The 21,297-nt window shown below is 45.1% G+C and overlaps 1 protein-coding gene across 1 annotated transcript in view; it reads left to right on the plus strand.

Annotated features, from left to right (window-relative positions):
* LOC126425279 (arylalkylamine N-acetyltransferase 1-like) overlaps positions 1-21,297 on the plus strand; it is an 84,761-nt gene that overhangs the window by 26,832 nt on the left and 36,632 nt on the right. The window contains exon 2 of the mRNA XM_050088252.1: positions 18,978-19,161. Coding sequence (XP_049944209.1) covers positions 18,981-19,161 — 181 coding nt within the window. The 5' untranslated portion in view covers positions 18,978-18,980. The remainder of the gene's footprint in view (positions 1-18,977; positions 19,162-21,297) is intronic.

A 21,297-nucleotide genomic window follows, 5' to 3' on the forward strand; every position in this document is an offset into this window, starting at 1 on the left:
GCTGCTTTCTTTGGGATTGGAATTATTATATTCTTCTTAAAGTCTGAGGAAATTTCGCCTGTCTCATACATCTTGCTCACCGAATGATAGAGTTTTGTCAGGACTGACTCTCCCAAGGCTGTCAGTAGTTCTAATGGAATGTTGTCTACTCCTGGGCCCTTGTTTCGACTCAGGTCTTTCAGTGCTCTGTCAAGCTCTTCACGCAGAATCATATCTCCCATTTCATCTTCATGTACCTCCTCTTCCATTACCATAATATTGTCCTCGAGTACATTGCCCTTGTATAGACACTCTATATACTCCTTCCACCTCTCTGATTTCCCTTGTTTGCTTAGAACTGGGTTTCCATCTGAGCTCTTGATATTCATGCAAGTGGTTCTCTTTTCTCCAAAGGTCTCTTTAATTTTCCTGTAGGCAGTACCTATCTTACCCCTAGTGAGATAAGCCTCTACATCATTACATTTGTCCTACTTAGCCATTTTGCTCTTCCTGTCGATCTCATTTTTGAGACGTTTGCATTCCCTTTTGCCTGCTTCACTTACTGCATTTTTTTATTTTCTCCTTTCATCAATTAAATTCAGTCTCTCTTCTGTTACCCAAGGATTTCTACTAGCCCTCATCTTTTTACCAACTTCATCTCCTGCTGCGTTCACTATTTCATTCCTCAAAGCTACCCATTCTTCTTCTACTGTATTTCATTCCCCCATTCCTGTCAATTGTTCCCTTATGCTCTCCCTGAAACTCTGTACTACCTCTGGTTCTTTCAGTTTATCCAGGTCCCATCTCCTTAAATTTCCACCCTTTTGCCGTTTCTTCAGTTTTAATCTACAGTTCATAACCAATAGATTGTGGTCTGAGTGAACCATCATATACAACATTTATATTGTACCACATATAACTAGTTTCTGGTACTTCCTATAAAGTGAATCATGAACGCTCTCTAGCTTGAGTGGAAATGCTCTGAAGTCAGGAAACCAATAAACCACAACAATTCGGAGTTCAGTTTCATTAAATTCAGCTGCCCCTGCACAACATTCAAGTATCTGTTCAGTGCAGTGTCGTGATACGTCTATGGCCTCAAATGGGAATACTGTTTTTTACGTACTTGGCAACTCCTCCACCCCGCAAGGAATTCCTTGAAAAACAGCTAGTTAATCTGTATCCTGGTAAAGGAAGCCTCTGAATTGTCAAATTATTTAATTGGTGCTCTGATATACCAATAATTTCAGAGTCAACATTTTTTAGCAGTTCACTAGCTTTTTCTTTAATGCGTCTTATATTTTTATGAAATATTCTAATTTCTTCTCTACTTGCAAACATGTTGTCCTCTGAAGGTGATTTCTTAGTTAAAGGGACTTCCCTCAAGAAGGTATACCTATCAGCTGACTTCAGTCTAAAAATGGTGTAGCTCTAACTCCAACTACGACAGAAATTTTTCCATGAGTAGCCTGCTGGAGTGGCCGAGCGGTTCTAGGCGCTACAGTCTGGAACCGCGTGACAGCTACGGTCGCAGGTTCGAATCCTGTCTCGGGCATGGATGTGTGTGATGTGCTTAGGTTAGTTAGGTTTAAGTAGTCCTAAGTTCTAGGGGACTGATTACCTCAGAAGTTAAGTCCCATAGTGCTCAGAGCCATTTTTTCCATGAGTGATCCCACCACCACCCACTGCACTGTCACCTATAAGCTTCGCCTGCTTCCCCTTCCTATACCTATCGAGTTGCAGGCCATGCCTAATGAAACCCGATCTACTGATAGACTCAACTGGCACCACTGAAATGTGACCCTTGCCCCCTGCCATCAGTGTCCTCTCCAGCCCCACATTAACGCTCCTAACAGCCGTATTAAGATGAGGCCGATCATAACGCTGAAACAGTTGCACGAAGTGCACATTAGTGTCACCAGTTTGAGTAGCTATCTTTACCAGGTCACCGCCTACATCGCATTCCTCGTCCCTATCAACCGTCGTTCCCCGCTCCACCCACTATCACTACCCGATCCTTCTTCGTATAATTCCTACGTATCTCCCCTACGCTGTCAGTTACCTGAGCCCATCCTGCACTAGGCTTCACAATGCTGGTGACCTGGTACTCACTCCCCAACACTCCCTGCAACTTCTGGGCCACACTTCTACAGTGAAATGAAATGTCGTGTGGCTAAGGCCTCCCGTCGGTTAGACCGTTCGCCTGGTGCAAGTCTTTCGATTTGACGCCACTTCGGCGACCTGCGCGTCGATGGGGATGAAATGATGATGATTAGGACAACACAACACCCAGTCCCTGAGCGGAGAAAATCTCCGACTCAGCCGGGAATCGAACCCAGGACCTTAGGATTGACAGTCCGTAGCGCTGACCACTCAGCTACCGGGGCGGACACCTCTACAGTGTGAACTGCCTAGCAGCAGAACCTCCTACTTAGACTTTGCAACTGACCTAGGCCATGGAAGGTCCATCATTCCATCAGCACCAGCTGATCACGATCGAACGGTTATTCGTCGAAATATCGTGGACCTTGGGTGCAGTAGTACGTCCGAGAACCTTAGTAATGGCATATATGCAGGGAAACCCTGAGAGGACACGCTACAACCATGTTACCTGGTGGCAGGTATGCGTAGCTACTTTCTGTATCGGTAGTCCGCCACGAATTGAGCGCTAATGCTAAGAATGTAATTGTGTGACACAATAAATCGTTTTATCTTTACACGTGAGTAGAAAGAGAAACGTCCTGCCTGACTCATCATCGCCAGCCCAAACTGCTAGAATAGAAAATTCAAATTTGGAGAGGGTGTTGGTCTTAAACTGTAAACATCGTTTAAGCAGAGATTTTCCGAAATTCCACCTCTAATGGGGTGAAGTAAAGGATGAAAGGTTGCTTGAAAGAAATTTTGAAGCTGAAAGTACGAAAGTCGGTATTTGTATCCCCTGTCAGTAACTGAAAGAAATAAGCGTTTCAGCAATTTTGGAAATTGAGATAGCGATTGTCAGTTCTTTTTAACTGACTATTACAGATACACTGATAAGGAGAAGGGACAGGATGATAGGACATCTGCTAAGACATGAGGGAATGACTTCCATGGTACTAGAGGGAGCTGCAGAGGGCAAAAACTGTAGAGGAAGACAGAGATTGGAATACGTCAAGCAAATAATTGAGGACGTAGGTTGCAATTGGTACTCTGAGATGAAGAGGTTAGCACAGGAAAGGAATTCGTGGCGGGCGGACCGCATAAAAAAAGTACAGAACTACTAAGGCGTTTTTAAAGTTATATTTATGATAATGGTATTTGACTTCTCGGTTAGACATAAAAAAATTACGTGTTTCAGGGGGTGAAAAGAGGATGAAAAGTTTTATCGAAATATGTCATGATGAAAGCAGATTCGCTTTTTGGTCAGAAGTACATTCGGGAAAGACCATGCTTCTACGGCCTTAACTAGCGTGAAAAGAATGTAACGAGTTGCAGTTTGTAACTAAATCAAAGAAAACTATTTAATAATCACCACGAAAAATCAACTTTGTCAGAAACGCTTATAAAAAGAAATGGAGCATTAATACATTAACTTTTTAGTAGGACTAATGTGTTTATAAAATTATTTTTGTTTTAATTACTACGCAAACTGATCATTAGTGATGGCAGAAGAGATACCACCCTTAAATCCGATTCCGTGTATAGCAATATTCGTTTGAGATATTGGCCTTAAATAACGAAAAGTGTGAGGCCATCCACTTGAGTGTTAAAAGGCGTCCTTTAAATTTCGGTTACACGATAAACCAATCAAATGTAAAATCCGTAAATTCAACTAAATACCTAGGAAATACAATTATGAACAAGTTAAATTGAAAGGAACACCTAGAAAATGTTGTGGGGAAGGCTAACCAAAGACTACGTTTTATTGGCAGGACACTTAGAAAATGTAACAGATCTGCCTAGAACACTGCCTACACTACGTTTGTCCGTCTTGTTTTGGAGTTCTGCTGCGCGATGTGAGATTCTTTCCAGATGGGATTAACGGAGTACGTCGAGAAAGTTCAAAGAGAGGCAGCACGTTTTGTAGCATCGAGAAATAGAGGAGACAGTGTCGCGGACATGTTGCAGGATTTGGTGTGGGCATCATTCAAACAAAGGCGTTTCTCGTTGCGATGGAACGTTTTCACGAAATTTCGATTTCCAGCTTTCTCCTCCGAATGCGAAAATACTTTGTTGACGCCGACCTACATAGGAAGAAACGATCGTCATAATAAAAAGGGAAATCAGAGCTCGCACGGAAAGATCTAGGTATTCGTTTCTTCCTCGCACTCTTCGAAGCGTGGAATAATAGAGAATTATTGTGAAAGTGGTTCGATTAACCTTCTGGCAGGCACTTAAGTGGATCTGCATAGGGGGTGTGGATGTGGATGTAGATAAGTTGAGAGAATTCAGTTCCTGGTGTAAGTCTGGTGCTAATAACTGTTGAACCACTTACCCGATTTGTTCAAATGGCTCTGAGCACCGTGGGGCTTAACTTCTGAGGTCATCAGTCCCCTAGAACTTAGAACTACTTAAACCTAACTAACCTAAGGACATCACACACATCCATGCCCGAGGCACGATTCGAACCTGCGACCGTAGCGGCCGCGCGGTTCCAGACTGTAGCGCCTAGAACCGCTCGGCCACTCCGGCCGGCTACCCGATTTGTCTTTATTTTTAAACTCCCTGAATGAAATTAAATGAAACCAGTTGAAACACTTTAATTGCGAGAGGATTGGCGGTCATGTAAGGACCAATAAGTCTTTTATAGTGTGTGTGTGTGTGGGCGGGGGGGGGGGGGGCGGTTGGAGGGGTGGGGCGGGGGGGGGGGGAAGGACTGTGGAGAGAGACCGAGGCTTAATTAGAGAAAGCAGTCCGTAATGTATGTGGGCTTCAGCAGCTATACAGAGATGATGGGGCTCAGACAGGATAGATCTTGTATGAATCGACAAGGGTTCCGAAAACAATGATCGTGTGAAACCTAACTCGCTCTGTTCGGCCACGAGACCCCAGGGTCCGAGGTAGATGCCGTCTTCTTTGAGTTCCCGAAGGCACTCGATACAGTTCCGCAATGCCGTCTGAAGTGCAAAATACGAGCGCACTGAATATTAGACCAACTGTGTGACTGAAGAGTTTATAGCAAACGGGACAAAGCACGGACAGAAGTCTTCACACGTGAAAGTAACTTCGTACGTGCTCCGGGGAAGTGTTATGGGACGTGATTTTGTTTTCCACCGTGTACAAACTGTAGGGATTGATCGATTACAGGATACGGAGCAGAAAAGGTCTAATGAACTTATATCCGGAAATATATGGTTTGCATGCTAGAGGCCATTTATTTACTCATGTATTGTCACAGAGACTGCGGTCTAATACGCACTGTACCACGGAGCTACAGTTACAGTACCCGCTGCAAATGGTTTCCATGTGGGTCAACGCACTAGCATGTTCTCAGACGTTCACATAGGCTAGGCTGCATCCGAACAGTGTCAAAGGCAGCATGAATAGACTGCTCCGGTGTCTCCACATCCGTAATGGGCTCTGTTAGGCGACGTGGAACGAAAACTGGTCCCGAAATACGGTCGCCAATTATCCCGGCCCACACATTTCGGCTGTCACCATACCGTGACGCTCTGCACAGTATCCCACAGATGACTGTTATGAAACTTGAAGGTACCACTCCGTGTAGAGGCGGCCTCATCTGTGAATAGGCTGGTGAAGAAACCAGTGACAAAACTGCTCTCGATGTGGATTCTCTGTCGCTAGTAAGTTTTGCACACGCTGTGAGGGATGAGAGTAGTAACAAAAGTCATGGAGAATGTTCCAGACGGTCGTTCGATATACCATGTACTGGCGGACCAACTGCTTGGTACTGACACGGCGGTCGCCTTCCACAGTATCAATCACATTTTTCTTCAAGTCTGGTGTCCGGACATTTCGGCTACGTCCACCATGATTCCCTGCTTCGTGAAACGACCCTGCCTCAGATAGACGGTGAAACACTATTGCAAACATTGAATGCTGTGGTGGTTGTCGGCGGGGATAGGTCACCTGATACAACCTTCCTACCCACAGCTCGTTGCCATTTGCCTTTCCATAAGTAAACACCATGTGGGCGAGCTGTCAGTTCGAATACGGAACCACTGTGTACAACTTTGTGCCACATTCACTACAAGTGGGGTCAGCAAGAGAAGTGAATCGTACAGTACATTACTATGGCAGGAGAGGGCGCTAGGGCATGGCTTATGAGGAGCAGCACCGCCCTCTAGGAGGAAACCATGCATACTGTGACTGTGGCTGCATGGTACACCACCGCAGTCCCTGTAACAATGTATGATTAAATAAATGGTCTCTAGCACGGGAAATGTGATATAAGTTCATCATTAGACTTTTTTCCGTAGCATCTCATCGGTCAATCCCTAGAGTTTGTACACGGTGGAGAGAGAGAAATAGAGAGAGAGAGAGAGAGAGAGAGAGAGAGAGAAGAGAGAGAAGTCGTGACGCAAGAAGCACTGCCAGTTGAGCCTCAAGATAAATAAACGCAACGTATTGCGAATATACAGCCAGACAGACCCCGCAGAACACTCATTGGAGGTATTAAGTGCCATAAAATATCTGTGAGTATGTGTGCGGAGCGATTTGAGAATGACCACATAAAATTAATCGCGTGAATGCAGATGCCAGACCGATATTCATTGGAAGAATCCTCAGGAAACGTAGTCCATCAACAAAAGAGATAGATTACGAAACCCTGTTTCGACCTGTTCTTGAATATTGCTCATCAGTACGGGATGTCTACCAGGTCAAGCTGATAGGGGAAATGGAAAGGATCCAAAGAAAAGCAGGACATTTCCTTACAGGATCATCGAATATGCGCGAAAGCGACGAGGAGAAGCTCTGCCAACAACAATGGCAGACGCTGCAAGAGGGGTAGTCTCCACAACGTTGTGGTTTGTTGTGCAAGTTTCGAGAGCGTACGTTCAGAAAAGTCAACAAAAATATTGCTTTCTCCTAAGCGTATCTCGCGAAAATACCATGGAGACAAAATTAGAGGATTTTTCCCCGCGAACTATTCGGGACTGGAACACGTGGAGAGGGAGGGGGGGAATAACAAAGTACCCTCCACCACACATCCTAAAGTGGCTTGCGGAGTATAGGCGTAAATGCAGATGTACAGCTGCAACAAACCAGTTTCGGGCTGAAGACCACTACAAGCATCACAGCAACAACAACGACGACGACGACGACGTAATTTGTGTAGTTCTCAGCCATACACAATTGATATCAAAGTGTACGGGCCAGAAGATGACGTTCACGCAGCGTCGATACTAGTGGCCAAATAAATATGAAATCTTAAATACAGCTGGAGGAGTTTCATTTTCAATAAAAAAAATTATACCACTTGATGTCCAAAAAAATGTTCAAATGTGTGTGAAATCCTGTGGGACTTAACTGCTAAGGGTATCAGTCCCTAAGCTTACACACTACTTAACCTAAATTATCCTAAGAACAAACACACACACACCCATGCCCGAGGGAGGAGTCGAACCACCGCCGGGACCAGCCGCACAGTCCATGACTGCAGCGCCTTAGACAGATTGATTTCCCACCATCATCCAGTTTAAATATGGATGTACGAAGATTAATTTATGTAAAGCACCTTCCACCGGCTGTCTATACTGTCCAGGATGAGTCAGCGCTAATTAACTAGAGACGTATTGTGGAGGATGCCAGCTCAAATCTGTCACCGTTCATCGAGGATTAGGGTTCCACAGTTACCCTGGGTTGTTTATGGCGAGTGCAGGGAAGATTCATTCGAAAAGGGCGAGCTCGATGCCCTTCGCCAAACAATCCCCCGTCCGTGTTCGTGCTTCGTCTATAATAAACTTACTGCGCACGGGACGTCAGAGTTAAAGCTTTCTTACTTTTTCTACGACTGCAAGGTACCAACAACAATGCATCTGTGCTGCATGCTTCTCCATAATCTACACTATTACCTAATGAATGCTGACTGTCTGTTTAAAATTTAATTTTCAATATTTCATAAAATTATTGACAGAATATAAACATTTAAAATGCCACATATTATTTTTTCACTTTCTGTCACAGTTGCATTCAATAATTTTTATTTCTGATGACTAGTTTCAGACTAATTGAAGGTTTTCAAACCGTAGCCTGGAGACAATGAACAGCTGTTAATGTAATCCTTAAGAAAATTTTACAACGTTTCTACATTCCAGAAAATTAGACAACTCTCATTTGTGTAGTCGACACTGCATGTCTTCGTTATAAATGTTGGCGCATATGCAATACCCATAAATGTTACATACACAGACACATCAGAAATGTTTTGCGTCACCCCGGTTTCCAGAACTCCTGAAGACAGATGTTCACAGATGTCACTAAGCCTGCCCAAAGATGTAAACAATCATGCATGAGCAGCACCTATTAGACGGAGGGGGTCCGACAGACGATCAGTTCCAGTCATTCCAGCAGGAAGGAGGTACACGGCTCGTGTTGTCTGTAGTTAAACCATGCCTAGACGGTTAATACCGTGGTTCGATCGCGAAATGTCCAGGAGTCTCGGAGTGAACCAAAGCGACGTTGTTCGGAAATGGAGGAGATACAGAGAGACAGGAACTGTCGATGACATTCCTCGGTCGTGGCGCCCAAGGAAGCAGTGGATGGGCGCTGCCTAAGGATTATGGTTCAGAGGAACCCTGACAGCAACGCCACCATGTTCAATAATGCTTTTTGTACAGCCACAGGACCGCGCGATACGACTCAAACTGTGCGCAATAGGTTGCATGATGCGCACCTTCACTCCCGACGTCCATGGCGAGATCCAACTTTCCAACCACGACACCATGCAGTGCGGTACAGATGGACCCAACAACATGCCGAATGGACCGCTCAGGAGTGACATCACGTCCTCTTTACCGATGAGCGTCGCATGTGCCTTCAACCAGACAGCCGTCGGAGGCGTGTTTGGACGCAACCCGGTCAGGCTGAACGCCTTGGACACGCTGTCCAGCGAGTGCAGCGAGGTGGAGGTTCCCTGCTGTTTCTAAATGGCATTACGTGATGCCGACGTACGCCGCTGGTGGTCATGGAAGGCTCCGTGACGGCTGTACGATACAGGAATGCCATCTTCCGACCGATAGTGCAACCATATCGGCAGCATATTGGCGAAGCATTCGTCTTCATGGACGAAAATTTGAGCCCCCACCGCGCACATCTTGTGAATGACTTCCTTTTTCGATAACGATATCGCTCGACTAGAGTGGCCAGCATTTTCTCCAGACGTGAACCCTACCGAACATACCTGGGATAGGTTGAAAACAGCTGTTTATGGACGACGTAACCCACCAACCAATCTGAGGGATCTACGCCGAATCGCCGTTGAGGAAGGGGACAATCTGTACCAACAGCGCCTTGATGAACTTGTGGATAGTATGCCACGACGAATACAGGCATGCAGCAATGCAAGAGGACATGCTGCTGGGTATTAGAGGTACCGGTGTGTACAGCAGTCTGGACCACCGCCTCTGAAGGTCTCGCTGTATGGTGGTACCACATGCACTGTTCGGTGTTCATGAACTATAAGAAGGGCGGAAATGATGTTTATTTTGATCTCTATTCCAATTTTCTGTACAGGTTCCGGAACTCTCGGAACCGAGTTGATGCAAAACTTTTTTTGATGTGTCTATACTCAGGAATCATTAACTTCAACAGTGATAACTATCTGCTATTCATTAAACAGTATTAATCTTAGCGAAAATTTGACGACACCTCAAGAAATCTTTTAAGCAGTTATAACGCACCAATTAAAAGGGCCAAAAGTCAAGAAGCATTAAAAATTCAACACCATAATCTGGTTCTATACATTTACTTCTACAGTCACACTCCGCAAGTCACCATAGAGTAATGGCGAAGGGTACGTTGTACCACTACTAATAATTTCCTTTCCAGTTCCATTCGTAAGTAAAGAGACGGAAAAATGTCTTTATACCACCGTACGAGGACTAATTTATATTCTTTTATCTTCGTGGTCTTTAAGCGAAACGTACTTTGCTGGCAGCAGAATCGCTGTGTACTCAGCTTCAAATACCGAGTCTCTAATTTTGCGCAATACTGTTTCGCGACAAGACCGTCCTCTTCCCTCCAGGGATTCCCGTTTGAGCTCACGAAACATCTCCGGAATGCCTGCGATCTGATCGAAACTGCCGGTAACAAATATAGCAGCACGCCTCCGAATCGCTTCGGTGACCTCCTTTAATCCGACCCGATGGGGATCCCAAATACTCAAACAGTACTCAAGAATCGGTCTATCTCTTTTGAGAATGAGCAACACTTCCCTTAAGTGCACCCAATAAATCGAAGCTGACCATTCGCCTCTCCCACTACAATTCCTACGTGCTCGCTCCGTTTCATATCGCTTTCCAACGTTACACTTGTATATTTAACCGATATGACTGTCAAGCAGCAACCTATTAATGCTGTATTCCAAAGTCATACGATTGTTTTTTTACCTTCATTCGCATTAACTCACATTTTCCTACATTTAAAACAAGCTGACCTTCAGCAGACCCCAACAATATCTATAATCACAGGCCACCCGCAGAAATTTTTCTAGGGGAGGGGGAGGCAAGACACTGCCATTTTTTATATATAAATGACTTGATCGTTTTTTAGATGGGTGATGTCAGTTTTCAGATGGGTGATGCCATTAGTACTAAATTTTATAGGAAACACCAAAACCTTATTATATGACAGAACTCACTTCTAGAAGTATATGAGAATTCTTTATGAAACTGCACTCCAGATTGCAGTGGGAGAGGGGGGGGGGGTGTCCCTTATTCATCCGCAGCCCCTTGTAGACGCCTATGGCCATAATCGCAATAATTAGTAAGTAAGTATGCTTTTATTATTATGTAAAAGACAACTGTGTGAAAAGTATATGAAAGATTGTTACGGAAGTGTTCGAATCTATTGCGTAGGTCACTATTGGATTACGGTGTAAGATATGTATGTGACATCAGAGGGGCATATGACAATTAAAATTTCATTTTGACCTGTGTCGAAAATGATGATGTTTGGTTTCTTGGACTCTCAACCGCGCGTTCATCAGCGCCGTTCAAAGTCCCAATTTTTACAGAGTGCGATCTACCCGCTGTCACCAATGGTGATTATGAGGTAATGATGAGGACAACACAGACATCCAGTCCTCGGGCGCCTGTGCCGAGATTAAGCGTTGCTATTTTTCGATACGAAGGGATGACTGCGTCAGACTGGTGCCTTAAAGACTACATATGCCTATGTCACAACTCAACAGTAACTTGGGGTACAATGGAACCTGAATTCAATATAGTGTTAGTATGCGGCCCTGCAGTATCGTTGTATGATCACCCTCTCCAAGCCAACCACTGTTAGGAGATTTCCATTATTTAAGCGGGGATATTTTTTTAAATTCCTATCTCCCTCCCCCACCCCCCTTGAAGCGGTTTCCATTGATTTTTAAATAATTAAATTTATTTGATATGTTCATGTTTTTGCTTCATACAAATAAAAATATCTACACTACGTGATCAAAAGTATACCGACACTTGGCTGAAAATGACTTACAGATTCGTGGCGTCCTCCATCTCTAATTCTGGAATTCAGTATGGTGTTGGCCCATCCTTAGCCTTGATGACGCCTTTCGCTCTCGCAGGCATACGTTCAATCAGGTGCTGGAAGGTTTCTTGGGGAATGTGAGCCCATTCTTTCCGGAGTGCTACACTGAGGAGAGGTATCGAAATCAGTCGCTAGAGCCTGGCACGAAGTCGACGTTCCAAAACATCCCAAAGGTTTTCTATATGATTCAGATCAGAACTCTGTGCAGGCCAGTCCACTACAGGGATGCTACTGTTGTGTAACCACACGGCCACAGACCGTGCATTATAAACAGGTGCTCGATCGTGTTGAAAGATGCAATCGCCATCCCCGAATTGCTCTTCGACAGGGGGAAGCAAGAAGGTGCTTAAAACATCTATGCAGACCTGTGCTGTGATAGTGCCACGCAAAATATCAAGGGGTTCAATCCCCCTCCATGAAAAACACGACCACACCATAACACCACCGCCTCCGAATTTTACTGTTGGCACTACACACACTGGCAGATGATGTTCACTGGCCATTCCCCATACCCACACCCTGACATCGGACTGCCACATTGTGTACCGTGATTCGTCACTCCACACGTTTTTCCACTGTTCAATCGTCCAATGTTGACGCTCTTTACACCAAGCGATGCGTCGTTTGCCATTTACCGGCGTCATGTGTGGCTTATGAGCAATCGCTCGTCCAGGAAATCTAAGTTTTCTCACCTCCCGCCTAACAGCCATAGTACTTGCAGTGGATCCTGATGGAGTTTGGAATTCCTGTGTGATGGTCTGGATAGGCGTCTGTCTGTTACACATTACGACCTTCTTCAACTGCCAGCAATCTCTGTCAGTCCACGGACGAGGTCGGCCTGCACGCTTTTGTGCTGTACGTGTCCCTTCACGTTTCCACTTCACTATCACATTGGAAACAGCGGACCTAGGGATGTTTAGGAGTGTGGAAATCTCGCCTACAGACGTATGATACAAGTGACACCCAATCATCTGACCACGTTAGAAGTCCGTGAGTTCCGCGGAACACCACATTTTGCTGTCTCATGATGTCTAATGATCACTGAGGTTGCTGATACGAAGTACCGGGCAGTAGGTAGCAGCACAATGTACCTAATATGAAAAAAGTATGTTTTTGGGGGTGTCTGGATATCACATAGTGTATGAAATGTCAGTGTTCCTTTACTTACTTTTGGAGATGAAGTACAACGTTATTTGCCTCTTCCTTCGAACTGTACGGTTACGTAGATTTCCAATCTGTTGATTTATGCTATAACTAAGAGAACCCTTTTCGGTGTGCAGTCAGCTCTGACGTCATGTTCATGGAGGACAAGCGAGACCTCATCGATCGGCACAGGTGGATGAGCTCTCAGGACGAGAGTATATTCGGCAAATTGACTGGCCGGCCCCTTCTCCCGACTTGAATCCTATCGAGGACGTTTGGGATGCGGTGGGGAACGTGCTGTAGCACGTCCACACGCCCAACGGCCATCAGCAGTTGTCAACCGTACTGCTGGAGGAAGTGAATGTCCTACAACAAAAACTCGTTACCCAACTTGTTGCCTGCAGCTCGTGGTCTAGGTACTAGAGTTGCCTCCTCTGGATCACAGGGTCCCTGGGTCGATTCCCGGCAGGGTTGGGGATTTTGTCTGCGTGGGGACTTGGTGTTTGTATTGACGACATCATTTCATCATCCTCATCCTTCGTGACGGTGGCTAGATTGGACTGTGAAGAAACTGGGCCTTTCTACAGACACTGATGACAGCGCAGTTGAGCGCCCCACAGACCACACATCACCACCATCACCAGACTTGTAGCCTGCGTTGCCGTCCTTGGTGATCGTGCAGTTTATTCAACAACCATGACTCGTCTTTTGTAATGTCCAGGTGGCTATAATAAATCGCAGTGACTCATTGTAATTATTGTCTTTGAATAAAAATGTCATTCCTATCCGTGTCATTGCGTATTTCTTTCAATTACCTTCTGTATTATGCTGTAGTCGTTCTTTCTGTGTGTGGTTTAAGTTTGATCGACCTATGTTACTTGACAGTTCGACATCGTGCCAAAGTTACTTTCGTTCTTTCGTTTCGCGCTGCCACGTTATATGTATGACGCTCACGAATATAAAAAATTCGAAAATTATTTTACCATATAGAAATTACAGGGTGACAATTATTGAAGTATATAAAATAAAATCGTCACAACTTCTGAAATGTTTACGCTACGACGCTTCAACTGCACGGTTGGCAGCGGTGCATGTTGTGAATCAGTATACGTTGTGTGGTTTGGTTTAGTGACGAAATCCTCTTTCATCTGGATGGTTTTGAAACCCTCTTTCAGTTGGATGGGTTCGAAACCCTCTTTCATTTGGATGCGTTCGTCAATAAACAAAATTGGTGCATTTGGGGAACTGAGAATCCACATTTCCCGATCGAGAAGTCTCTTCACCCTCAATCGGTGACTGTGCGGTGTGCAGTGTCCAGTCACGGAATAATCGGTGCGATATTCCTTGATAGCACGGTGACTACCGAACAGTACATGAAGCTTTTGGAAGCTGACTTCATCCCCATTATCGAAAGTGATCGCGGTTTCGACAACATGTGGCTCTTACTAGACGGAGCTCGACCATACCGAAGCAGGAGGGTGTATTATGTCCTGGAGGAGCACTTTGGGGACCGCATTCTGGTTCTGGGGCACCCAGAGGCCACTGGCATGGGCCTCGAGTGTCTGCCATATTCCCAGGATCTTAACACGTGCCACTCCTTTTTGTGGGGCTATATTAAAGGTGTACAGCAATAACGTGAAAACCATTGCCCAGCTGAAAACAGTATTTCAGGAGGTCATTGACAGCATCTACGTTCCAACACTTCAGCGGGTCATGCAGAATTTCGCTATTCCTCTGCGCCACGTCAGCGCCAATGATGGCAGGCGCATCGAACTTGTCATAATCTATATTCCAGTATCTTACATGATGAATAAAGTGTGTGCACGCTGTAGTTTGTAAATAATGTACTTGTTTCATGTTGTTGTGGTGTTCAGTCCTGAGACTGGTTTGATGCAGCTCTCCATTCTACTCTATCCTGTGCAAGCTGCTTCATCTCCCAATACGTCCTGCAGCCTACATCCTTCTGAATCTGCTTAGTGTATTCATCTCTTGGTCTCCCTCTACGATTTTTACCCCCCACGCTACACTCCAATACTAAATTTGTGATCCCCTGATGCCTCAGAACATGTCCTACCAACCGATCCCTTCTTCTAGTCAAGTTGTGCCACAAACTCCTTTTCTCCCCAATCCTATTCAATATCTCCTCATTAGTTAAGTGATCTACCCATCTAATCTTCAGCATTCTTCTGTAGCACCACATTTCTAAAGCTTCTATTCTCTTCTTGTCCAAAATACACTCCTGGAAATTGAAATAAGAACACCGTGAATTCATTGTCCCAGGAAGGGGAAACTTTATTGACACATTCCTGGGGTCAGATACATCACATGATCACACTGACAGAACCACAGGCACATAGACACAGGCAACAGAGCATGCACAATGTCGGCACTAGTACAGTGTATATCCACCTTTCGCAGCAATGCAGGCTGCTATTCTCCCATGGAGACGATCGTAGAGATGCTGGATGTAGTCCTGCGGAACGGCTTGCCATGCCATTTCCACCTGGCGCCTCAGTTGGACCAGCGTTCGTGCTGGACGTGCAGACCGCGTGAGACGACGCTTCATCCAGTCCCAAATATGCTCAATGGGGGACAGATCCGGAGATCTTGCTGGCCAGGGTAGTTGACTTACACCTTCTAGAGCACGTTGGGTGGCACGGAATACATGCGGACGTGCATTGTCCTGTTGGAACAGCAAGTTCCCTTGCCGGTCTAGGAATGGTAGAACGATGGGTTCGATGACGGTTTGGATGTACCGTGCACTATTCAGTGTCCCCTCGACGATCACCAGTGGTGTACGGCCAGTGTAGGAGATCGCTCCCAACACCATGATGCCGGGTGTTGGCCCTGTGTGCCTCGGTCGTATGCAGTCCTGATTGTGGCGCTCACCTGCACGGCGCCAAACACGCATACGACCATCATTGGCACCAAGGCAGAAGCGACTCTCATCGCTGAAGACGACACGTCTCCATTCGTCCCTCCATTCACGCCTGTCGCGACACCACTGGAGGCGGGCTGCACGATGTTGGGGCGTGAGCGGAAGACAGCCTAACGGTGTGCGGGACCGTAGCCCAGCTTCATGGAGACGGTTGCGAATGGTCCTCGCCGATACCCCAGGAGCAACCGTGTCCCTAATTTGCTGGGGCGGTGCGGTCCCCTACGGCACTGCGTAGGATCCTACGGTCTTGGCGTGCATCCGTGCGTCGCTGCGGTCCGGTCCCAGGTCGACGGGCACGTGCACCTTCCGCCGACCACTGGCGACAACATCGACGTACTGTGGAGACCTCACGCCCCACGTGTTGAGCAATTCGGCGGTACGTCCACGCGGCCTCCCGCATGCCCACTATACGCCCTCGCTCAAAGTCCGTCAACTGCACATACGGTTCACGTCCACGCTGTCGCAGCATGCTACCAGTGTTAAAGACTGCGATGGAGCTCCGTATGCCACGGCAAACTGGCTGACACTGACGGCGGCGGTGCACAAATGCTGCGCAGCTAGCGCCATTCGACGGCCAACACCGCGGTTCCTGGTGTGTCCGCTGTGCCGTGCGTGTGATCATTGCTTGTACAGCCCTCTCGCAGTGTCCGGAGCAAGTATGGTGGGTCTGACACACCGGTGTCAATGTGTTCTTTTTTCCATTTCCAGGAGTGTATTTATCGTTCATGTTTCACTTCCGCCGGCCGTGGTGGCCGTGCGGTTCTAGGCGCTCCGGAGCCGCGCTGCTGCTACGGTTGCGGGTTCGAATCCTGCCTCGGGCATGGGTGTGTGTGATGTCCTTAGCTCAATTAGGTTTAAGTAGTTCGAAGTTCTAGGGGAGTGATGACCACAGCAATTGAGTCCCATAGTACTCAGAGCCATTTGAACCATTTTTTTGTGTCACTTCCATACATGGATGGCTACAGTCCATACAAACACTTTCAGAAACGACTTCCTGACACTTAAATCTATATTTGTCGTTAACAAATTCCTCTTCTTCAGAAACGTTTTCCTTGCCATTGCCAGTCTATATTTTATATCCTCTCTACTTCGACCACCATCAGTTATTTTGCTCCCCAAATAGTAAAACTCCTTTACTACTTTAAGTGCCTCATTTCCTAATCTAATTCCCTGAGAATCAACTGTTTTAATTCGACTACATTCCATTATCCTCGTTTTGCTTTTGTTCATGTACATCTTATATCCTCGTTTCAAGACACTGTGCATTCCGTACAACTGCTCTTCCAAGTCCTTTGCAGTCTCTGACAGAATTGCTATGTCATCGGCGAACCTCAAAGTTTTTATTTCTTCTCCATGGATTTTAATACCTACTTAGAATTTTTCTTTTGTTTCCTTTACTGCTTGCTCAATATACAGATTAAATAACATCGGGGAGAGTCTACAACCCTGTCTCACTCCCTTCCCAACCACTGCTTCCCTTTCATATCCCTCGACTCATATAACTGCCATCTGCTTTCTGTACAATTTGTACGCTCCCTGTATTTTACCCGTGCCACTTTTTTTTGTATGGTTCTATAATTATCACACTATACAGCGGGGCTTACGGTCAAATAAGGCAGAAGGGATAGATAACACTCGATCAGAATTTCTAAAATAATTCGGTGAAGTGGCAACAAAACGACTATTCACGTTGGTGTGTAGAATATATGAGTCTGGCGATATACCATCTGACTTTCGGAAAAACATCATCCACACAATTCCGAAGACGGCAAGAGATGACAAGTGCGAGAATTATCGCACAATCAGCTTAACAGCTCATGCATCGAAGCTGCTTACAAGAATAACATACAGAAGAATGGAAAAGAAAATTGAGAATGCGCTAGGTGACGATCAGTTTGGCTTTAGGAAAAGTAAAGGGACGAGAGAGGCAATTTTGACGTTACGGCTAATAATGGAAGCAAGGCTAAAGAAAAATCAATACACTTTCATAGGATTTGTTGACCTGGAAAAAGCGTTCGACAATATAAAATGGTGCAAGCTGTTCGAGATTCTGAAAAAAGTAGGGTTAAGCTATAGGGAGAGACGGGTCATATACAATATGTACAACAATCAAGAGGGAATAATAAGAGTGGACGATCAGGAACAAAGTGCTTGTATTAAGAAGGGTGTAAGACAAGGCTGTACCCTTGGCCCCTACTCTTCAATCTGTACATCGAGGAAGCAATGATGGAAATAAAAGAAAGGTTCTGGAGTGGAATTAAAATGCAAGGTGAAAGGATATCAATGATACGATTCGCCGATGACATTGCTATCCCGAGTGAAAGTGAAGAAGAATTAAATGATCTGCTGAACGGAATTAACAGTCTAATGAGTACACAGTATGGTTTGAGAGTAAATCGGAGAAAGACGAAGGTAATGAGAAGTAGTAGAAACTTAACATCAGGATTGATGGTCACGAAGTCAATGAAGTTAAGGAATTCTGCTACTTAGGCAGTAAAATAACCAATGACGGACGGAGCAAGGAGGACATCAAAAGCAGACTCGCTATGGTAAAAAAGGCATTTCTGGCCAAGAGGTCTACTAATATCAAATACCGGCCTTAATTTGAGGAAGAAATTTCTGAGGATGTACCTCTGGAGTACAGCATTGTATGGTAGTGAAACATGGACTGTGGGAAAACCGGAACAGAAGAGAATCGAAGCATTTGAGATGTGGTGCTATAGACGAATGTTGAAAATTAGGTGGACTGATAAGGTAAGGAATGAGGAGGTTCTACGCAGAATCGGAGAGGAAAGGAATATGTGGAAAACACTGATAAGGAGAAGGAACAGGACGATAGGACATCTGCTAAGACGTGAGGGAATGACTTCCATGGTGCTAGAGGGAGCTGTAGAGGGCAAAAACTGTAGAGGAAGACAGAGATTGGAATACGTCAAGCAAATAATTGCGGACGTAGGTTGCTACTCTGAGATGAAGAGGTTAGCACAGGAAAGGAATTCGTCGTGGGCCGCATCAAACCAGTCAGTAGACTGATGACCAAAAAGAAAACAAACAGCGGGCCTGTGGATCCACACATGAAGAAACCGCTAGTTCCTGTTTCATAGTTTCCAGTTTTCTGAATTTGATAGATAAGTACCGAGAGTTCTGTAGCAGCCATCTGTGTCCACTTGGGTAATGAAATTACTATACAAAGACAGCTACAAGCACGCTTCTGCTTGTGCAGGTCATGTCCTCGCCAGGCTTTGCCATCCGGACGCTAACAGAGGGAGACGGCCCGCAGCTGGTGCCCTTCCTGAGGCGCTTCTTCCTGCGGGACGAGCCGCTGAACGCCGCGGTGGGCATCATGGCCGACGGGCAGGGCTCCTCCCCAGAGCAGGAGGGCTTCTGTCTGGAGGCGCTGCCCGAAGGTACGGCTGGTCAGCTCGGCGCAAACACTCAATCCGGCTGGCTGCAATTAAAGTGTAAATTCTGGCAGAGGTTTCTCATTTAATTTTCTATTTTTTTTATTGTTTCACTGTGGGCTATCTTATGACAGCAAAACTTAGTAGATATTCTAATGCTTAATGCGAAACCGGTTTACACTGGAAAAAAATTAGTTCCAATTTTGGCCACCAGGTGCAAATGTGGCGCTGTGAATGCAAGAAAGAGGTACAGATTTGTTTCCATATTTAATGGATCAGCAATGGGATGTGGGCAGGAAAGGTCAAACAAATGAGAAAGACCTAATGCTGGTTTTCAGGAAAGGACAAACAAATGAGAAAGACCTAATCTTAATTTTATTATTAACTGTTGTTTACATAATTTGTTCAATATGAGCACTCGAGACATCAACGAGATGCCGTACAGCGCCAGTTTGCACCTGGTTGCTAAAATTGTAACTAATTTTTTGTCGTTGCTTAACATTGTTAGCAAAAATATCGAAGAGTTCTTGTCCGATTTATTTCAAGTTTGTACACGATACTCTAATAAACGTTGGATGAACAGAAGCTAAATATTTTAATATATATAATACAGAAACATATATGTAATATACAACGGGAAAACGTTGTTACCAAAAATCTCGGAAAGTTCTTCAGCGATTTATTTCAAAGTTTTACACGATACTCTCATAAGTATTCGGACAGATGTGGGATACATACTTTTTTGTGTATGTAATATGTAGATTTATATTTAATATAAATAGAGGAAGCGTTATCAGCAAAAATTGCGGTAAGTTCTTCACAGATTAAATTTTAAGACGATATTGTAATAAACGTTCGATCACACATAAGTTATGTTGTTTTATACGACAATGTGAAGTTTTTCTGTTATACCTAAGTGCGGGAGAGAAAATGCTCTGCTGTGCTGTGAAAATGTGCAGCTTCGGTTTCTACTACAATAACACAGAATTACACGAAATGTTTCCTCCGAATACATTCTTTTTCCTAATACATAATTTCAAACAAAAAGTTTGCACAATATTGTACTGTTTTGTTTTCTTCCCCGCCGTGGGTTTTATAGCAAACGGGAAAATTGTATTTGTGGTGTATCGGCTTATGATAGGAATTGTATTCCGGAATTTGAAACGTCCGAATATTTTTAATCCTATCCATTCGCAGGTTAAAACTATGCGAAATACTGCCACTGAAACTGCTATACAGACCCAGCACCTGGAGTGGTATCCCTCATACCCCAAATACCAATGATCCCACCCGGTTTACCCATTCATTTTGATCGACTTCAGTTCCCAACCAGCATTTCACTTCCAATACGAATAAACAAGGCTCAAGTCAGAGAGAGTGGTGACGAGGAGATGGACAGAGAGGGGAGGGGGGGGGGCGATAATGGACACAGAGAGAGGGATGAAGATATGGACAGAGAGAGTGGGGAGGAAGTGATGCACAGAAGAGGGGAGAAGGAGGTGATAGAGAGAGCGAGTAAGGAGTTTAGGATGTATATGCAATTAATACAGTATTACGTGAATAAGAAGCACTATCGGGTTCGCTAGTATACTATAATGCAAATGATCAGCTTTCCAGTAGGTAGCAGTAATGCCAACTAGTTTCTGTGTATAAGGTAAGATTATGCAGTCCGTTTGTCATTCAGAAATCTCCATCTGAATGTTCATTGGCTGTGAGAATACCATGTTATGCTTGATACATTATGTTATCAAAAGTATCCGGACATCACCAAAAACATGTGTTTTTCATATTAGGTATATTGTGCTGCAACCTACTGCCAGTAGACATTACACATCGTGAAAGGGCAGCATCAGGCGCACCACGTGTTCAGGTGATTGGGTGTCACTTCCGTCATATGTCTGTACGCGAGATTTCCACACTCCTAAACATCCCTAGGTCCACTCTTTCCGATATGATAGTGAAGTGGAAACGTGAAGGGACACCTACAGCACAAAAGCGTACAGGCCGACCTCGCCTGTTGACTGACAGAGACCGCCGACAGTTGAAGAGGGTCGTAATGTCCAATAGGCAGACATCTATCCAGACCATCACACAGGAATTCCACACTGCATCAGGATCCACTGCAAGTACTATGACTGTTAG

Source organism: Schistocerca serialis, chromosome 10 (assembly GCF_023864345.2).
Source record: "Schistocerca serialis cubense isolate TAMUIC-IGC-003099 chromosome 10, iqSchSeri2.2, whole genome shotgun sequence".
Taxonomy (NCBI): domain Eukaryota; kingdom Metazoa; phylum Arthropoda; class Insecta; order Orthoptera; family Acrididae; genus Schistocerca; species Schistocerca serialis.